The following is an 18190-nucleotide window of genomic DNA, read 5'->3' as shown; positions in this document are numbered from 1 at the left end:
CAATCTAACCCAGCACATGACGGCCTGTCACGCTGCCGGGCTTCCCTAGCCGCTGTCAGTCAGATAGGTGCAGAGAGGCCTGTGAGGGCCGTGTGTGAGGTAAAGACAGAGATCGCCTTGACTGATGTGAGGGATACCAAAAATCATTTCCTTGTTTGCCTCTGGAAAGTTGCTGATGTGTAAAACTTACAGTAAAACTGACAACAACGTGTTTGGGCTGTAGAGGCTCATCTCTGTTGGACAGCATATTTTTCCATCAGTTGAATTATCAAACATCTGCCTTTTTGCCATCTCAAACTGGAAAGTTCAATAAAACGTCTTTAGTGAAATATGAATGAGTTGAATCCACGTTCGTTGGGTATTTAAATTGGAACAGTTTGTACTTTTCTGTGTTCTTCTTGACAAGAATCGTATCTCCATCTTGTTCCCGGCAAATCTTCTCGGCGTAACGGGTTGAGCTGCGAATCCTGTCACAGAACTGAAGGTGAGAAGTAGAGTAGGAAGGAGTTTGAGTGAGAGTGTGGAGATAAATTGCAGTGAGAAAAGTGTAAGGATGTCTGTTCATGATAATAACAGACCTGACAAGACCTGACCGTAATTTTCTCACAGTGTCAACTGAGTGTTGATCAAATATCGCTCTTAAATAGTGATATGACAATTTCCAGATATAGGGTGTAAATAGGGCCCTAAAATAGTTCCTCCGAAAATAAACGCGCCTGAAAAAGTCTTTCATGATTCACTCCTCATCAGGCCAATCCAGATGCATTTGACTTTCTTTGATAAGATGAACACGTTTTTTTTATGTACATCACTTTATAAAAGTCTGTTGGTTTAACTATTTCAACACAGTAAAAGGGATTGTTCAACCCAAAAAATGTAATTCTTGCATCATTTATTCACCCTCTTGTCATTTTAAACCTGTATGACTTTCTTTCTTCTGCAGAACACAAAAGAAGAGATTTTTAAGAAAGTTGGTAACCAAACAGCAGCGGCACCCATTAGCTTCTACTGTATGGACACAAAACCAATGCAAGTGAATTGGTGCCATCGCTGTTCGATTCTTCAAACCATCTTTTGTGTTCTGCAGACATGAAAATAGGGTGAATAAAGGATGAACTATCCCTTTAAACTGGGTAAATTGTACAGACAAGTGAAACCCTCAATCTATACCACTATGGTACTCCCTAAAATCTTCTGAATTTTACATTTCAGAACAAGAAACACTAACAGGTCTCCTTATAGTTCATTTTGACAAAAAAAAATCTTTGTTACGGTAGTAGAACCATGGTATGGCCAATAGAAATCAATGCACTAAGAAAACATGGTAACTACACTTTATCCACCCAAAAAAAAACATGGTTATTTTTTGTAAGGGAAACCTATATTTTCAGCATTTACTCTCTTCATCCAGTTATAAGAGCAAAGCATGCTGGGAACTCAATCCTCTGGTTGCAGTTAGTTAATGAAAATGTATCCGGTTGTCCCAACCCAATTGGTCTGAATCATTTTTGAGCCCTTTAAATGCTTATTATGGCAGACTGGAAGTTCTGACCCTTTTGTTAGAGGCATCAACTGCGTTTACTGGATGGTGTACCAGTAAAAAAGCTTTTTCTAATGTGACATGTTGGCCAACAAACTGGCCACTTTTGAAGATGTTGGTTTCTTGATTAAGTAGAAGGATCCGTACTTTCATGTCTCTTGGGATTTTAGAACACATCTGACTGTGAAGGTAATAAAAATGGCCGCCGTATGGACTAACATGGCTTAAAGGGACTTTGTTTGCTTTACTTTTGGACTAGTAATTGCTATGCAACAGCGTCAACTTCACATGGTTTTCAATCTGAATTATTATTTCCTGGCACTTATTTTTCCACTAAATCATTGAGTTAGATGCGTATAGTATCCGTTCATCACTGAGTGAAACTATAGTCATTGTCCTCCTCTCTCCTCCCTCGAATTTCTGTTTACCTTAGAATGCACTTTCTGAATAAAAAAGAAGAAATATAAGATCCATGTATTATACATATTCATATTTATGACCGTTTACATTCACCTATTCAACGCATAACTGATCGTGTTAGAATTCATTCCCTTTCAGACCGTGTCAAACATTTTGACCCAAAAGCTCAGTTGAGAGTGAAGTACTGCGTAACTGAATTGTGAATGTTGCTATTTCCTTCCTTCACTTGTTTTCTTGAAGCTTTCATTTATTCATTCCTTCACATCCATTTACAGATCCTGAGGGAATTCAAGGATGAAGATTGGAACATGGGAAACCTTGTGTTCACCATGACCAACAGGCGTTACGGGGAGAAATGCATCGCATACTCTGAGAGCCACGATCAGGTACTGACGCACCACGTGCCTCCACCTTGCCGGCAAAGAGAAGTAAAGGAAAATGTAATCAATGTGTCATTGGAAATGGAAATTGGGGTCACCACAGGGTACAGTTCTCTTGGGACAACAGTGAAATGAGAAATCAACACATCTATCCTGTTGTACACATTATAAGTCCACTAGAAATGGCTTTTGTTACTTACAAGGTCTGGGAAGACGATGTTTTGCAACTCAATATAAGACACTTGAGTGAGTTTGAGTTTAAACGGCAAAGCTAATAAAACTTCGCTTTGACACTCTATCAATAGACCAACAGTTTAACATTCCAAAAACTATTCTATCAAACCCACAGATGTCCAAACGTGTGTAGCTTGTGTTAAAATGTTGATGGATGTTTTAGCATTTTAGCACAGTAGATCAGACATTAAGTTGTGGTGCTCAAATGGGCGACATGAGTTTTAATCCGGCACACAACACAGTTTAGTTTTTCCCATATATGCATAATATCTTCTCTAATACTGATCATGTCCAAAAGCATTTAAAAAGTAAGAAAATGTTTTTGAATGCTGTTTTATTTCCCTTCTTTATACATTTAATAACCTCTTTGCTCGATTTATATACAGTATATAATTTTAAAGCAGCTGTGACTTAGGAGTGGTCTGTTTTGACATGGCCTAGTGAGTTATTCTTTCAAATTCATGTCTTAATTCTTCATTATACAACCCACCTTCTTTCTATACTAAATACGCTTTCAGTCATTACAATAAAGCCAGTATTGTTGTTAAAGTTCTTTATGATGTAAAGGTTTACAAAAGGTCCCCCATTTTTTTCTTGACCACGAAAAGCAAAAACTATTCATCAAACAGCAAACACCCGGTTTGTGCTAAAGTGCTTTATCTGCTCATTCAGGCTCTGGTGGGAGACAAGACGCTGGCCTTCTGGTTGATGGACAAGGAGATGTACACCAGCATGAGCTCTATGATTCCCATGAACTCTATTATTGATCGGGGCATACAGCTTCACAAGATGATCCGACTGCTTACCCACGCCTTGGGAGGAGAGGGTTACCTAAACTTCATCGGTGAGTCCTCAGACAACTAGTTCCCATTTGGACAGCCAGCAGATGGTTGGTGGATTTTTTTGCGCTTTTATTTGTTGTTATCCTGTTCTGTGTCTTAAAGGTATAGTTCACTCAAAAATAAAGTTTCTTATAAATGTGTTTTACCAAACCAACATAACCTCCATTATTTTGGCACATCATTAATTTCAGTCACTATTTACTTTCATTGTATGGACAAAAAAGATGCAAATTGAGGCAATTGAAGATGATTATTTTTCTTTTACACAGAAAACAAAGAAATGACAAATTAATATAACCTTTTGTGTGAACTATCCATGAGACTTCTTTTCAGATAGTTAAAGGTTTTCTGTTAGGTCCAATATACCGTGGTTGTTGCTACACTTTTAATAATACAATTTACTGTATATATTGTATAATTATACAATTATTATGAAATACCACATTTTGATCTACTAAAACAGTGTAGAAGACACTTCTTCAATAGGCATGGACATGCATTACTTACATTTCGCGGTATTATCCTCCATTTAACAGGATTAAGGGGGTCATACGACACGGCTAAAACAAATATTATCGTTTATTTTAGATGTAATACAATATGTATACACGATTTAAGGTTAAAGACGCTGTATTTTCAAAATGCCGTGCATGTTTGTATTTGCTCTTTGCTCCGCCTCTCTGAAACACGTTGATATTTTACAAAGCTCATCGCTCTGAAAAGTGAGGTGTGTTATGATTGGCCAGTTAAACAGTGCGTACTGATTGGTCAAATACTGCAAGCGTGTGACGGAAATGTAACGCATCTTACCATATTTAGAACATCAGATTCCAAAGCAATTGTACTGACAGGTACTCCCACCTTACTTGCTTATACATTTGGGGGGTCTTAGTCAAATCATGCTACGAAATGACGTAGATTTGTAGGGGTGTGGTTACACAAGGCGTTTCAGGCAGGTCTGGGTGACCATTCACTTTTGGATAGAATGCATTTTTTGTTCCGACATTTAAACTTTTGCAATTTACGTGTCTAATACATGCATGGGCAACTTATAACACACCAAATACACAGAAAAAACACGTATTCCCCTTTAAAATAAAAGCACCACTTCAGGGATAATAATTGCTCTCCGTCTCCGCATTCTTCAGCATTAGCTCATTTCAGCCTTTGTGTCATATGAAATGGGCAGTATCACTTGAGCTAGTTCAATGTTTCATCAGGTCCAACAACGTGTCAGTTGAGTTCCACCTGCTGACCCGGTGGGCCACACAAAACCGTCTGCTTCATTTCAATGAACCCTGTTCAACCTAACAGCGGCCACAGTCCAGGCAGATTTCCAGCCATTTGTATATTAATATTGCACACACTCTGTCTAAACCCGACAAATGACCATTGTGCTGGACATATGGGCGCATTCAAACATCATGCACACAGGAGGGCTGTTATTGTTTACTGCAGCGGTTCAACTGCCAATACCACAAACGGTAATGACAGCTAAGAATGTGGCCTGTTTGATGTAGATTCTTTCTGCTTCTCAGATACAGCGTATCTGTAAAAGCTTTTCTCTGTTGGGTGAAATTACCTGCCTAATGGTGTTGAGCCCCTGCTGAATATATATTCTTCACTCGGTTAAGCTTCTAAAACCCAAAGGCTACAAGAGCTTAAAATTTATAGACAGTAAACTTGCTTGTATAAGAAAATACTTGGTTAGCAATATCCAGTGATTTAGAAATTGTATGTTTGTTTCGGACTTAGGGTACGTTTAGACAACAACGATGTACAAAATATGGTTAAGTGTGTTTTTGAAACACTCAATAAAACAACAATAGCCGGGTTTCCAATACAGATTTGCGAAAAACTTAAAGTCCCCCTGTGGTAAAAATCTTTATTTAAATGTCAAATCACAGTTCGTAATAAATTTCCATGCTGAACTCATTCATTTTCCTGCATTCGGGCCATATAATATATTACTTAATGTCATTCTTTACATCCTATCTATACAAATGTTCTGCCCAAACATACCGTGAATGTTCATGTGACTTTTTTATATACTACATGTCTTGTAAATGCAACTAAAAGTATTCCTTTGCAGTTTAGCAAATATGCCTTCATTAAATTGCCTGAAAAAACTGAGACTGTACAAACAATAAAATATTAAAACTATGAAAAAATAAATTCAAATACGGAAAAAATAAAACGCATAATAAAATACATGTGAGGATAGAAACCTCCACACACATTTTTGATGGAACACTATCATAAAAAATATGTAATTTTTAATGTTATGAACTGCAAATATTAGGCGATGTCACTTTTTTGGGAAAGACGTAATGCGGCTGATATCACAGTTTATACAAATTCATGTTTTTGTGGTGTACACACAGATGATAACATTTTAAAAATAATTGGACTTCGAATCATATTTTCTAAAGTTGATTTTTATTTTATATGGCATAATTGAATGAAAGAATTAAGCTAAATTCACTCTACTTAAAAAAGTGTTTTTGGAAAAATGAATTAAGAAATAAAAGAACAAGATACAGGGTGCTTAACAGTATGTTTTCGTCATAATAAAGAGAGAACCCCAATTATTTTTGAATCTGTCAAAATTTAGTTTAGAATTTTTTTATAATCAATCATTTATTACATTTTATTCTCCACTAAATTGTCTTTATTCGCACATAACCCAAAAAAACTGTAATCATATGTTTTTCCTCCTTTGGTCTTGATAACAGCTAGCATTCTTGCTGGCATTGTGTTCATGTCATTTTCCAGTGTCTCTGTTGTCATTGACTGTTATTGGGAATCTGAAGGAAAAAGTTCTTTACAAGTTTTTTCAAGTCAAATAACACCGGTGTAAGTATAATAACAAGTGCTTTCGTTGAACAAATCACACATTTTTGTCTGAAGTTACAATGTAGGGATTTTAAGGGATATTGCTTGTGTTCTCAGAGTTCAGGCCTCAATAAAAAAGACATTTGTTTGTCAGCTGGAAATTTCTGTCAAATGTTAGCAGTAGACTACTTTTATCTATCCTATATGAATATGTAGGGTGTTTTATAAAAAAATTATATACATGTGATATACATTTCAAATAGCTGACGGAAGTAGTGATGCATCAAGTCCTGTGTAGTAATCGAAAAGTACATGAGATTACATTCCTGCACAATACAAAGAAAAATCACCTTTTCCTTTTCTTTGTTATTTAATAATTCATGACTCAAAGGGTTTACATTTCCATCGAATGGTTTTCAGGGTCTGTGTGTAAAATGAAGGTAACAATATAAACCAAAGAGAGGGAAAAAATGGTGAAAATAGGATGACACATCATGTCAGTGGATCAATGGCCGTGGAGTCATTTAGCCGCTGCAAAGCAAGAACAAATTGTTTGAGCAAGCAAATCAATTTGAGCAGCCCTTAACTCTGCAAAACCTCTTATTAACTCTCCAGCGCCAAGAGAAAGTCCCAAACCGAAAGGCCACAAAAGGCAGCGGCCATGTTTGCGATGCAGAAGATGAGCACATTATAACATACACGCGAGGCGGCAATGAAACGGCTCGCTGGTTTCATCATTAAATCAGCAGGTTGAGACTGAGATGAATGTACGGCCGACTTTCAGAGATGCATGAAACTTAGGGATCACCTTCTGAGGCACAGAGTGTTCAAACTGCTCTAGTGAACAGGCAAACTGCTCAAGGCTTTTCTAAAGTTGATGCTCTTCAGATTACTTTCATTTATACACGTATAAGAGTAAGGACGTGATGGTAAGTATAATATACAGAATGATAGTGTGGATTTTTGGTGTTGTGATAATATTGTGATAGTAAGTATAATGTACAATGGTGTAGATTTTTTTGTGTGATGCAAGTATAATGTATGATGGTGTACATTTTTGGTGTTGTGCATTATGCTAATGATGTGATGGTAAGTATAATGCATGATGGTGTAGACTTTTGGTGTCGTGCATTATGGTCATGATGTGATGGTAAGTATAATGTATGATGGTGTAGACTTTTGGTGTTGTGCATTATGGTATTGATGTGATGGTAAGTATAACGTATGATGGTGTAGACTTTTGGTGTTGTGCATTATGGTAATGATGTGATGGTAAGTATAACGTATAATGGTGTACACTTTTGGTGTTGTGCATATAGTAATGATGTGATGGTAAGTATAATGTATGATGGTGTAGACTTTTGTTGTGCATTATGGTAATGATGTGATGGTAAGTATAATGTATGATGGTGTACACTTTTGGTGTTGTGCATTATGGTAATGATGTGATGGTAAGTATAATGTATGATGGTGTAGATTTTGGTGTTGTGCATTAAGGTAATGACATTATGTTGAGTATAATATACAGTATAATGGTGTGGATTTTTGGGGATGGGAATTATGTTAATGACACGTGTTGATGTTTCTCAGTTTTTGGAATAAAAGTTTGATGAAATTTTTGATTAACACTGGTTTGCAACACGTCAAATAATGAGTCTGGTTATAAAAATGTTAAATAATTGTCAGGTTTGGGAATGACATAATTATTTGGCAACCAATCATTTCAAATAAAAAAAATGTTTTACAACGATTGTTTGAATTATACTAATGAAATAAATGGTACTGGGAAAATTAAGTTGCATTCACAATTAATTTAAATCCTGAGTAAAACAGGGTATTCAAAAGAATCAGTGATTCACTGAGTTAAATAAACGTAACTACAGTCGGTATTTAAACAAATGACTGTTGCCCTGTGTTGGCATGGGTCTTTATACTGACCAGAGTAACCGCATTGTCTTTATAGATGTATTAAATGTTAACTGCGACCCATATTAGCTATCAGATTCTGCTTGCTTTACCCTCTAAATGTGTTCTGTGTTTGTGTTAGATGAATGGGGCAGATACTAAACTGATTGGTCTTTGTAAGCGGGTGTGTATGCGATTCAGCTATAGGTTATCAGAGCTTTTGTCCTGAATTACATTTTAAAATAATCATCTCATCTAGCGCTGTGTTTGCATATGCTAATGGCTGCTCGGGTTTTCCAGACGACCTTGTTTCAAGGGCAGCTCTCAGCTGTGGGAGCATTGTAAATTAAAAGACCTGCAGGCCTGAAAGACTGCCGTCGGTTTTTATTATAAATAGACGTTGTTGTCTGTACTTGATAATAAGTTGTCAAGTTCACTAAATATGTTCTTAAGTTACGACTCTTTATTCATACTTGTCAGCTGTTTTATTACTTTTTGTAAGTACTAATCTTAGAAATAATAGCTTTATGAAAACGAGTGTGACCTTAGGCTATAAAGGCATTTTATTTGTTGTTGTTTGTGACATTTTAATTCATGATATACTCTGGCCCATTCCCAAAACTAGGGGAAGGGAGGGGCATGCAGTTTTTAAGGGAGATCTGAGACAAAGGCTAGCATAAGGAGAAATACAAATAAAAAGAGTGAGTGGCAAGCTCCCTGCTCTGAACAACTGGAATAGACGAGTGGTACAGCATTCCACTGGAGACTATTCAAAACGTCTATGAATCTATTGCAAGAAGCTTTTAAAGCTGTTCTAAAGCAAGTGGTGGTCCAACTTGGACCACCACTTGGTATATCATATCATTTTGGTGTCAATGTTGCCTGTAGTGTAGTGTAGTACTTTACTATACAGTATATAGTATAGCATACTATAGAGGAGTATTGTTGTTAGCAAAGGATAGGAAACTATGCTACGGTATGATATACCATAAGTGCATCATAGGTAAGTGTAGTATAGTGCAATGTTGTATACTAGGAGATGTTAGCAAATTATTGAAATGTATAGTATAGTACTGTGAAGTAAAGCATATTATAGGTGTATGTGAAGGTTAGGGAATCACTGAAAATAGTCTAGAAGTAAGAGGAAGTTATGAAATGGTATGGTAAGCTATCCTTTAGAGCAAGACAGGTTGGAAAATTATTGTATAATATAGTACAGCTCTACAACTACAACAGTGTAGAACTGTAGTAAGAAATTGTTGGGAAATTACTGCATAGTGTAGTACTATGCAGAACAGTATAGAACTGTAGCAAGGGGGTGTTGAGAAGTTACTTCATAGCATAGAACAGTGCCATACAGTCTATTACAGTATAGAACAGTACAGTACAGTACAGTACTGTATTTAGAGGAGGTTTGGAAATTACTGTATAGTGTAGTACAGTACAGTACTGTAGTATAGGGATGTAGACAAATTACTAAATAGCATAGTACAGTACAATATAGCACAGTAGTAAGGGGAGGTTAGGAAATTACTGCATATTATTGTAAAGTATACTACACTATTCTACAGTATTGTAGTAAAACGGTGTTGGGAAATGCTATGTGTAGCATAGTACAGTGCCATACAATATATTACAGTGTAGTACAGCACAGTACAGTATAGTACTGTAGTAAAGAGAGGTTGGGAAACTACTGTACAGTATAGTTAGAAAGTATAGTGCGGCATAGCACTGTATTACGGGGGGGTTTGGCAATTACTGGATAATATAGTTGGGTACAGTATAGTACAGCACAGTATATTACAGTAGTAAGGGAAGGATGGGAAACCTCCGTATGGTATAGTTAAGTACAGTACAGTCCAGTACAGTAGTAAAGGGAGTTTAGGACATTAAAGTGAAGTATAGTACAATAGTAAGGGGAGGCTAGGGAATTGCTGTATAGTTATATATAATTATACCTAATATTACCAATAAATGATAAACGATTCAACTTTAAAAAATATATGGATTATAATGGTTGACCAATTTTAAACTTATATCTATGAACGGCTAAATACTGCTAGTGCTTTTGCAAAACAACATCCAGCGTTGATGCAGACTTCAGTATGGGACACGGGCACGCTAACAAGTAGGCAACACGGTTTACAGGTGATAATACTGTATTGTTATGTTTATCAGTTGTGTCTTTCTTTAAAACCCCTTCAAGCAGACTGTTGTTGATGTCAAGCAAATTGATAAACCTTTCTAAAGGTAGTAGTTTTATAAACAAATAGTTTTACTGTGGAAATATCTCATATACAAGTTACTTCAATGCATTAATACGGTAATACTCACTATAGTTACTGTAGGTTAACCATGATATCTTTTTTCAGAACCTCTAGTAAATGCTGTATTACTTTTAGTCATCATTCAGAATCGTAAAAGAATCGCAATCTCTATTTGAAACAAAAGAATCGTGATTCTCAATTTACCCAGAATCGTGCAGCTCTAGCTGCTGTACTTACAGTATATATATACATTTTCCAGTCCATTTCTATTGTGTGAACAAAGCGCTTATTGCGCTGCTATATTGCTTTGTATCACGGTTCCATTTCTCAGCTCTTTTTGACTTTTAATCACAAAGCAAGCATTAAGCTTTGACTTCCCCTTCTGCTTCAGTTCTAACTATATTACACACTCTTCTCCTTGCCTTTGAGTTTCTTTTATGTGTGTGTGAATTGGGAAAGTGCCAGCCGCCAGCATGAGGCCCCGTGCTATAATACAACACTTCAGCTCGGACAGGTTTATGGCTTCAAGGCATCAGACTCTTTGAAGGACCAGCTTTTAATGAACCAATAGGGTTTCATTTTCTACCTTTGTGTCTATCATGTTTCAAGCTTTACACATGCAGGTCTTTTCTTTCCTAGTATTAGTGGACTCTTAAATGCTTTTGTTAAACTTTTTATCTAAGAATTTTTCTTTTTCATTTCTTAGACCTTAATTCCTAACTCTTTTAAACGCTTATGACCACTAAGTATAAGACTTGCAAAAGGATGTCGTTTAAAATTTTGACACAACCTTCAAATTTGACATCTCACATCTACTTCATCAGAAAGCGTGTCATTCCGTTTGCGTTTCACCTCATCCAAATGTCGGTTTTTGTTCCCGTCTTTCTTCTTTCACATTCTTTCAGTGAAACATCGCCCCTCATTGCCATTGTTTTGGTTCTGTTCTCCTGCTCGCCTCCTCTGAATTCAATTACCCGACTGTTGTTTTACGATGTGGTCGTGCGGGACGATGACGGATTCATTCTCTCATCACTCTGCTTGACAAGACTGTCACATCCCTCTTTTTTCAAGCTCGGCCTGCAGATATATTCCCTTGTTCTCCTCCCCAGCCTTGGCTGAGATCTCCACTGCCATCTGCTTCAGACCCGGTGACCTCATCGTGCCCTCGTAGTATTAGAAAGCTTTGAGCTTCTGTTGAGATGCTGTGAATGGGCTGTTTTTCTCAGGGTGTTTTGTTACAAAAATGGGTCAGCAGTAACAGAAAAGGCCCTTTTGTCCCGGCATTCGGCAGTTGTTATTCAAAGTGACTTCTAGATACATTTGTCATGATGCATTGCCTGAAAAAGTAACCCATGACCCATGAAAGCTAATGCACACTGGCCGAATACAGGACGGTTTTGGAATTTATTGCAAAAATCATGTGGATACAGCAATCATGACCAGATGTCTTTGATTTAAAGGAGCCATTCTTTTTCTCTGTTTTTGATGCTTTGATTATGTTTTTGGGGTGTTTAACAATGGATGTTCATGTTTATTTAAAAAAAAGCTTAATATTTCACATATTTCAAGTCCATTGTTTACGCTGTCCCTCTTCTAACAAAACGACTGGATTTCTTCCGTTCTATATAAGGTCCCTCCTTCCGAATCGCTCTGATTGGTAAAACTGACCAAGTCTGTCGTGATTGGTTCCCCGCTTAGATTGTGTGTGAAGATGTCCCATCCATACAATATCAGCAAGCTTCTCTGGCTGTTGAGATTGGTCGGTGCCCCTGTCATGGCAATAACTGTGTTTTAGACAGAGGTATGCGCACACACACACAATATTAGTGTATTACACAGAACAGCTTTAACAGCCAATGTTAAAGTCATGGAAGCTGTTATTTGACCGTTTGTTATCTTAGAATGTGTGTCGCTGAATTCTTATGACCAGCTAGCTGTAGGACTGTGATGAAAGTGGTTTAGCGTGCAGCTCAGTCAAATGTTTACAATCTCTGATAACCAAACACTACTCCAGCGGCTCTTCAACTTCTCTAAGGAAGACCAAGCCCCTTTTTTGGCGTATTCCTTTGGGCAGAGGTTATTAAAAGCACTCGGAATAGTGACATCATGTATCCAGGAAGTAGAGGGCTGTAGTCCGGCCATTCTCTGTAGTCCTTAAAAAGCGAATTCTGTTAAAGACAATATCTCGCTTGGCACTGAACTTTGAGCTTTATCATTTTGCAGGTATTATTTATGCTATAATAGCAACATTACACACTAACTAAAGGTTGAAAAATGGGATCGCAGGGAATGGGGACCTCTAAGTCTGGTATGTGAACAGAACTACAATGGAGAGTTTTTCATTTTGTTATTGAAATAAATCTGACACATTTGAAAGGGTACGTTTTGCTGTTGGTTAAGATATTACAAATCTTTATTTCATGGGGACTTTATTCTCATTAGAACATTTCAGTCTTTATTCTCTTTAGTACCACGTAAAAAAAAAAGATTTCGAGAATAAAGTCGAAATGTTACGAGAATAAAGTCGAAATGTTACGAGAATAAAGTCGAAATGTTACGAGAATAAAGTCGAAATGTTACGAGAATAAAGTCGAAATGTTACGAGAATAAAGTCGAAATGTTACGAGAATAAAGTCGAAATGTTACGAGAATAAAGTCGTAATGTTACGAGATTAAACTCGTAGTAATACGAGATTAAACTCGTAGTAATACGAGATTAAACTCGTAATGTTTAGAGAAAATCACAGAATTGCTAGAATCAAGTACTTCAGCCGGGGTCCCAACGCGTTGTGGCAAATGGATTCATATGATAAACTGAAGCAAACATTGAAATATTAAAACAATGCTTGATTACCTAATGTAAAAAAAATCTGGTTGCATCAAGTTTATAAAAGCCTCAATCGTTAAGGATTTATAAAAATTTACAAATGTGAACTAAAGAGGTTTTAAAAATGACAATATGTCGTAACATTTCGACTTTATACTCGTAACATTTCGACTTTATTCTCGTAACATTTCGACTTTATTCTCGTAACATTTCGACTTTATTCTCGAAACATTTTGACTTTATTCTCGTAACATTTCGACTTTATTCTCGTAACATTTCGACTTTATTCTCGTAACATTTCGACTTTATTCTCGAAACATTTTGACTTTATTCTCGTAACATTTCGACTTTATTCTCGTAACATTTCGACTTTATTCTCGACATCTTGGATTTTTTACTTAAACAACCCAGCATTACAGTATTTTCAACGATGCGTTGGGTCGAAAAGGGATGAACCCAGACCTGGTTGTTTCAACCCAAAATGTTGTGTTGTTTTAACCCTTGTTGGGTCAAATATAAACATTTTTGTGTTTATTTAACTATTCTTACATTGAACCACCAAAATATTAGGACTAAAATCATGATTTTGTGTCGAGTCCTCATATGTTTGTGCCTGGTGAAGTTTCATAGACGGACTTGAGTATGATTCAGGGCATGACAGGGATCTGTGTTGCTTAATAAAACATAATTTATAATCTATATAAATGTATAATATAACGCCGTGTCTACACCAGATGCGACACCACAAAGAAATTAGAATGCATTAGAACATGTTTTAATTGTATATTTTGACCACATTTAGCTATGAGATGCTTGATTAAAAAGTTATTGCAACATCTTGTTTTATGAACAATCCAAAGCTATGTTAGCTTGTTACACAGACATTATAATATTCCAACAATTATAATGATATAGAAAATTTCCCTTGGATAAAACATTGAAGATTATTGTGCTTTATCGTGAATGTTCGGTAACGTTAAATGCAAGCACTAGCTATCCCTGTAGCTTTACGCTATGCTAGTTCATACGTAAGCTAAATAAAACAGTACGAATTATACTCATGGGATTTCACTACATACAGCCTCATCTATATACTAGCATATGAATCACCTAATGAAGAAGACGTTAATGTTAATTTTATACGTTTTATTAAGTTTTAGCGACATGAACCGTAATGTAATTTTACAATCAGGCCCCATTAGACGTTCTTTCAGCCAAAAGAATCACTCTGACCAATTTCGAGGGGAGACTCGATTTCTCAGGACACCGCTCCTGTCCGGTGTAGACACAGGGTAATATAAGCATATAATGTTCATACAAAAATCTTCAGCTAACCTCCTCAAACTTTTTTGCATATTTTTACAAGGTAATGTCACAAATCCGTTCTTTTACCTCACACCTAACCATCAGGCAGGGTCATTTTGCGTTTCATAATGCATTATTCAAATCTGTCTTTCTGTTTCATTATACTTCCGTGTTTTCAGTATTTTCTCTGTTCATTTAGGAATTAAGAATGTAGGTCAGCGAATTCATTTAGCATTCATTCGTTTGTAAAAAAAAACGCTCTGGGAACAGATCTTGAAGATGCACGCTTCCCCTCTGCTGCCTTTGGTAATGGAAGCGTGTTTAGTCAGCTGCTTTGAAGTGAATGTTGGCTGTGGGGCAGTCGGTGGGGGGTAAGGTAGATTCGGGGTAACGCCAGTTTACAGGGTCTATTTATTTCTCACAGTCAGCTGTCAAATAATAACTCAAAATGTGCAAATAGTGGCTTTTGAATGTTGGCCTTTCGAAAAAGCTAAATTATCAATTAGATATTGAAAGCTGACATCTAAGAATACGGGCGCTGTTTGTTTATTTGGAGCAAGAGATAAGTGTCTGATAATTGTGCTTGTCATATCAGTCATCTTAACAGTGCACGGCTGAAAAAAACATTTCATTGGAGGATTTGATTATTTCATTGGAGTGCTTTCATGACATTTTTGTGCAATATCCCTCTTGCATAATTCTGTATTTCTGCCATCTATTAAAGGGTGCTTTTATGATTCATGAATATACATCTGAAGATGTTGGTGAGTGTATGTATGCATCTTCTTATGTATATTCACTGCTGTGCTGCAGATTTAAAGGGGCAATTCACCCAAAAAAGAAAATTCTGTCATTATCTGACCCTCATGTCATTTCAAGCTGTGTTTTGTATTGTACAATAGAAGTCAATGGGTACCACGTTAATGATGAGAGAATTCAGATTTTTGCTCTAGTCCCTTGATATTGCTAGATTATCGGTCTTGTTAATGCTTATGTCAGTTAAACATGTAGGAAAGAAATCATAAATATTTTCTCTTTTGTGTTGATATGTAGGTAATGAGTTCGGCCATCCAGAATGGCTGGATTTCCCACGAGTCGGCAACAACGAGAGTTACCATTACGCTCGCCGGCAGTTCAACCTGGTGGACACGGACCACCTGCGTTACAAGCAGCTCTACAATTTTGATCGCGACATGAACCACACCGAGGACAAATACGGCTGGCTGGCCGCACCCCCGGTGAGAGAAAAACACATTTTGCTTCACTTCTTCCGTTAGTCTGCTTCTGTGCATATATTATCACTGTCTGACTGTTTGACTTTGTCGTTTTCCATGCTCTCTATTTCTGTCTCTCTCTCTCATTATATCTAACTCCCTTTATATGCCACATAAAAGCTGAACCATCACCAGAACATCTGCCATTTCAGTAAAACGGCTATCAGTCCCTAACCAGCCCTGCGATGTCATTACCGGGTTGCTTTTTAAACACATTTCCAACTCACCATATGGAGGATTTGTATATGAATCATTACCTAAAAAACACATATCAGGCTTGTATGCGTCAATTCAGCCCTTGCGTCGCAATGGAGTTTTGAAGGGATTGATTTACGTATGCGGGGCCATGAAAATAACAAATATTGAGAGGTAGTTGGTTGACAGCATCTGAGACATCAAAAAATGATTTGAAAATAAGATCACGCTAAATGTGAAATCTTGGTGAAATAAAAGGCAATGAGAGCATGTTTGATGTTCGATACAGTATAGAGCACAACATGAGACCATTGAGATTTTATCACACAAGCGACAAAATGTTCTCTGGCGGTCACGGCTGGTTAGCGCACCGGTGTGATCAGCAGCAAGGTGATGATGCAATTGAAGCTGTGGAGCTGAATTGGCGGGGATTAGATGTTAGGCAAAATGATTCAGGAATGCTTCCCCCTGTGATCACAGCACATCTTACACGCGCCTCATCTCTTCTGGGGTTTACTGTGACCTTTCCACATTGTTTCACACGTGAGCGCTGTAATTATGTGTGAAAGAACAAGCAAGAAGGTTTTCAAAGCTCTTGTTCATAGACATCAGGTCTGGGAAATGTTATTTCATTATGACTGGAGGAGAGCGTGGAGTGAAATGAAAGTCATAAAATCCCAAAACTGAGAATGAGGTATTCATCTAAAAACGGGAGTAAAGCAATTTTGGTAACACTTCAGTATAGGGGGTAATTCTCACTTTTAACTAGTTGTTATTAGCATACCTATTATTGACATATTGGCTGTCTATTAGTACTTATAAAGCACATATTCTGCATGACCATATTCTATATCCTTTATCCTACCCAATATCTAAACCTAACAACTACCGTAATAACTATCAATAAGCAACAAATTAAGAGTTTATTGGAAGAAAAGTCGTAGTTAATGGTTTGTTAATAGCGATTGTTGACCCCTATACTGAAGTGTGAATGCAATTTTTTATGTGACATAAATTCATTTCCACTTTTTATGATTTTAATGATGTATATTATTTCATTTGTATTATTACAGCAATTTCTAATATATTTATTTATTAGGATTTAATCAAAATCCATATAAATGTCTCTATAATAAAAAAATAGGCCGTTATTATACTAGATTATTTCTATCAAGTATATTTACAAAAAAAAGGAAAAAAAATCTAACATCATTTATAAATTGAAAATGTAGAAAAAAATCTAAAATATTCAGTTCAATTGTCTTAGACGTTCTTAATGAAGATTTTGTTTATGTTTAAGAAATGTGATGCCTGGTACTTGCCCCAAACACTGACCAATCTGACAATTTTAGTGAGCCATAAAAAATAGGATTTAACAATGGAAGAAATAAAAAAATAAAATAAAGTCATAATATTAAGGCAAAAGAAAACATTTTATTTGTAAGAAGAAACTAGTTGTATTTTCTAATGAGACGTTTTTAGAACAAGATTAGCTGAGCTGTGAGCATGACTTGAGTGTCTGGTTGTATGTAATTGCTGTGTATCATCATTGTCTTCTCCCAGGGTAGACAATCGACAGAAACCTTGGCACCCACTCAGACTTCCAGCCCTCGCTCTCTCTCTTTCTCTCCACAACTCTGACAGAGCGATTACAGAGTATCTAGAGAGTGGAGCGTTCGTGAACTGGATTTTTAATTCCCTGCTCTTAAGATTCTCTACACTTGTTACTTGGCGGGTGCCGTCAGATGGTCTCCCTAGAGCGGAGCTGCTCTTTCTACAGTCTGTGAATGGAGACGGGGGGCAGGCCGGTAGGCAGAACTTAGGGACATACAACTGAGGAATATGTACAGGCACAAATGCGTTGTGACATAGCTGAGAAAACATCTTCAGATTTTTAGGGCATTTCAATTTAAAAGATGCATTTCAAACAGGTTTTCCAAACACTTTCTGGTGTTCCATTGGTCAGAAAAACCGGTTTCCTATTGTTTTCTGAATTCTATGTATTGCTTTATTGTATATCGTCACCAAAATGATATATCGTTCACCATCCGTTCATTTATAAAGTTAATCGGTTGCCCATCTGAAGTTTCATCTCAGCAGGCTTCAAAAGACTGGAGCTCCAATTCTAACAAAATCTGTTTACTCGGTGCAAAAATCATACAGATC

The 18190-nt window shown here is 36.7% G+C and overlaps 1 protein-coding gene across 1 annotated transcript in view; it reads left to right on the top strand.

Moving 5' to 3' along the window:
* The window catches only part of gbe1b (glucan (1,4-alpha-), branching enzyme 1b), a 113370-nt gene that overhangs the window by 67317 nt on the left and 27863 nt on the right, over positions 1-18190 (top strand). The window contains exons 11-13 of the mRNA XM_056756354.1: positions 2236-2346; positions 3247-3418; positions 15609-15793. Coding sequence (XP_056612332.1) covers positions 2236-2346; positions 3247-3418; positions 15609-15793 — 468 coding nt within the window. The remainder of the gene's footprint in view (positions 1-2235; positions 2347-3246; positions 3419-15608; positions 15794-18190) is intronic.

Source organism: Triplophysa dalaica, chromosome 9, assembly GCF_015846415.1.
Source record: "Triplophysa dalaica isolate WHDGS20190420 chromosome 9, ASM1584641v1, whole genome shotgun sequence".
NCBI classification, from domain to species: domain Eukaryota; kingdom Metazoa; phylum Chordata; class Actinopteri; order Cypriniformes; family Nemacheilidae; genus Triplophysa; species Triplophysa dalaica.
This window is presented reverse-complemented; position numbering and strand designations above follow the sequence as displayed.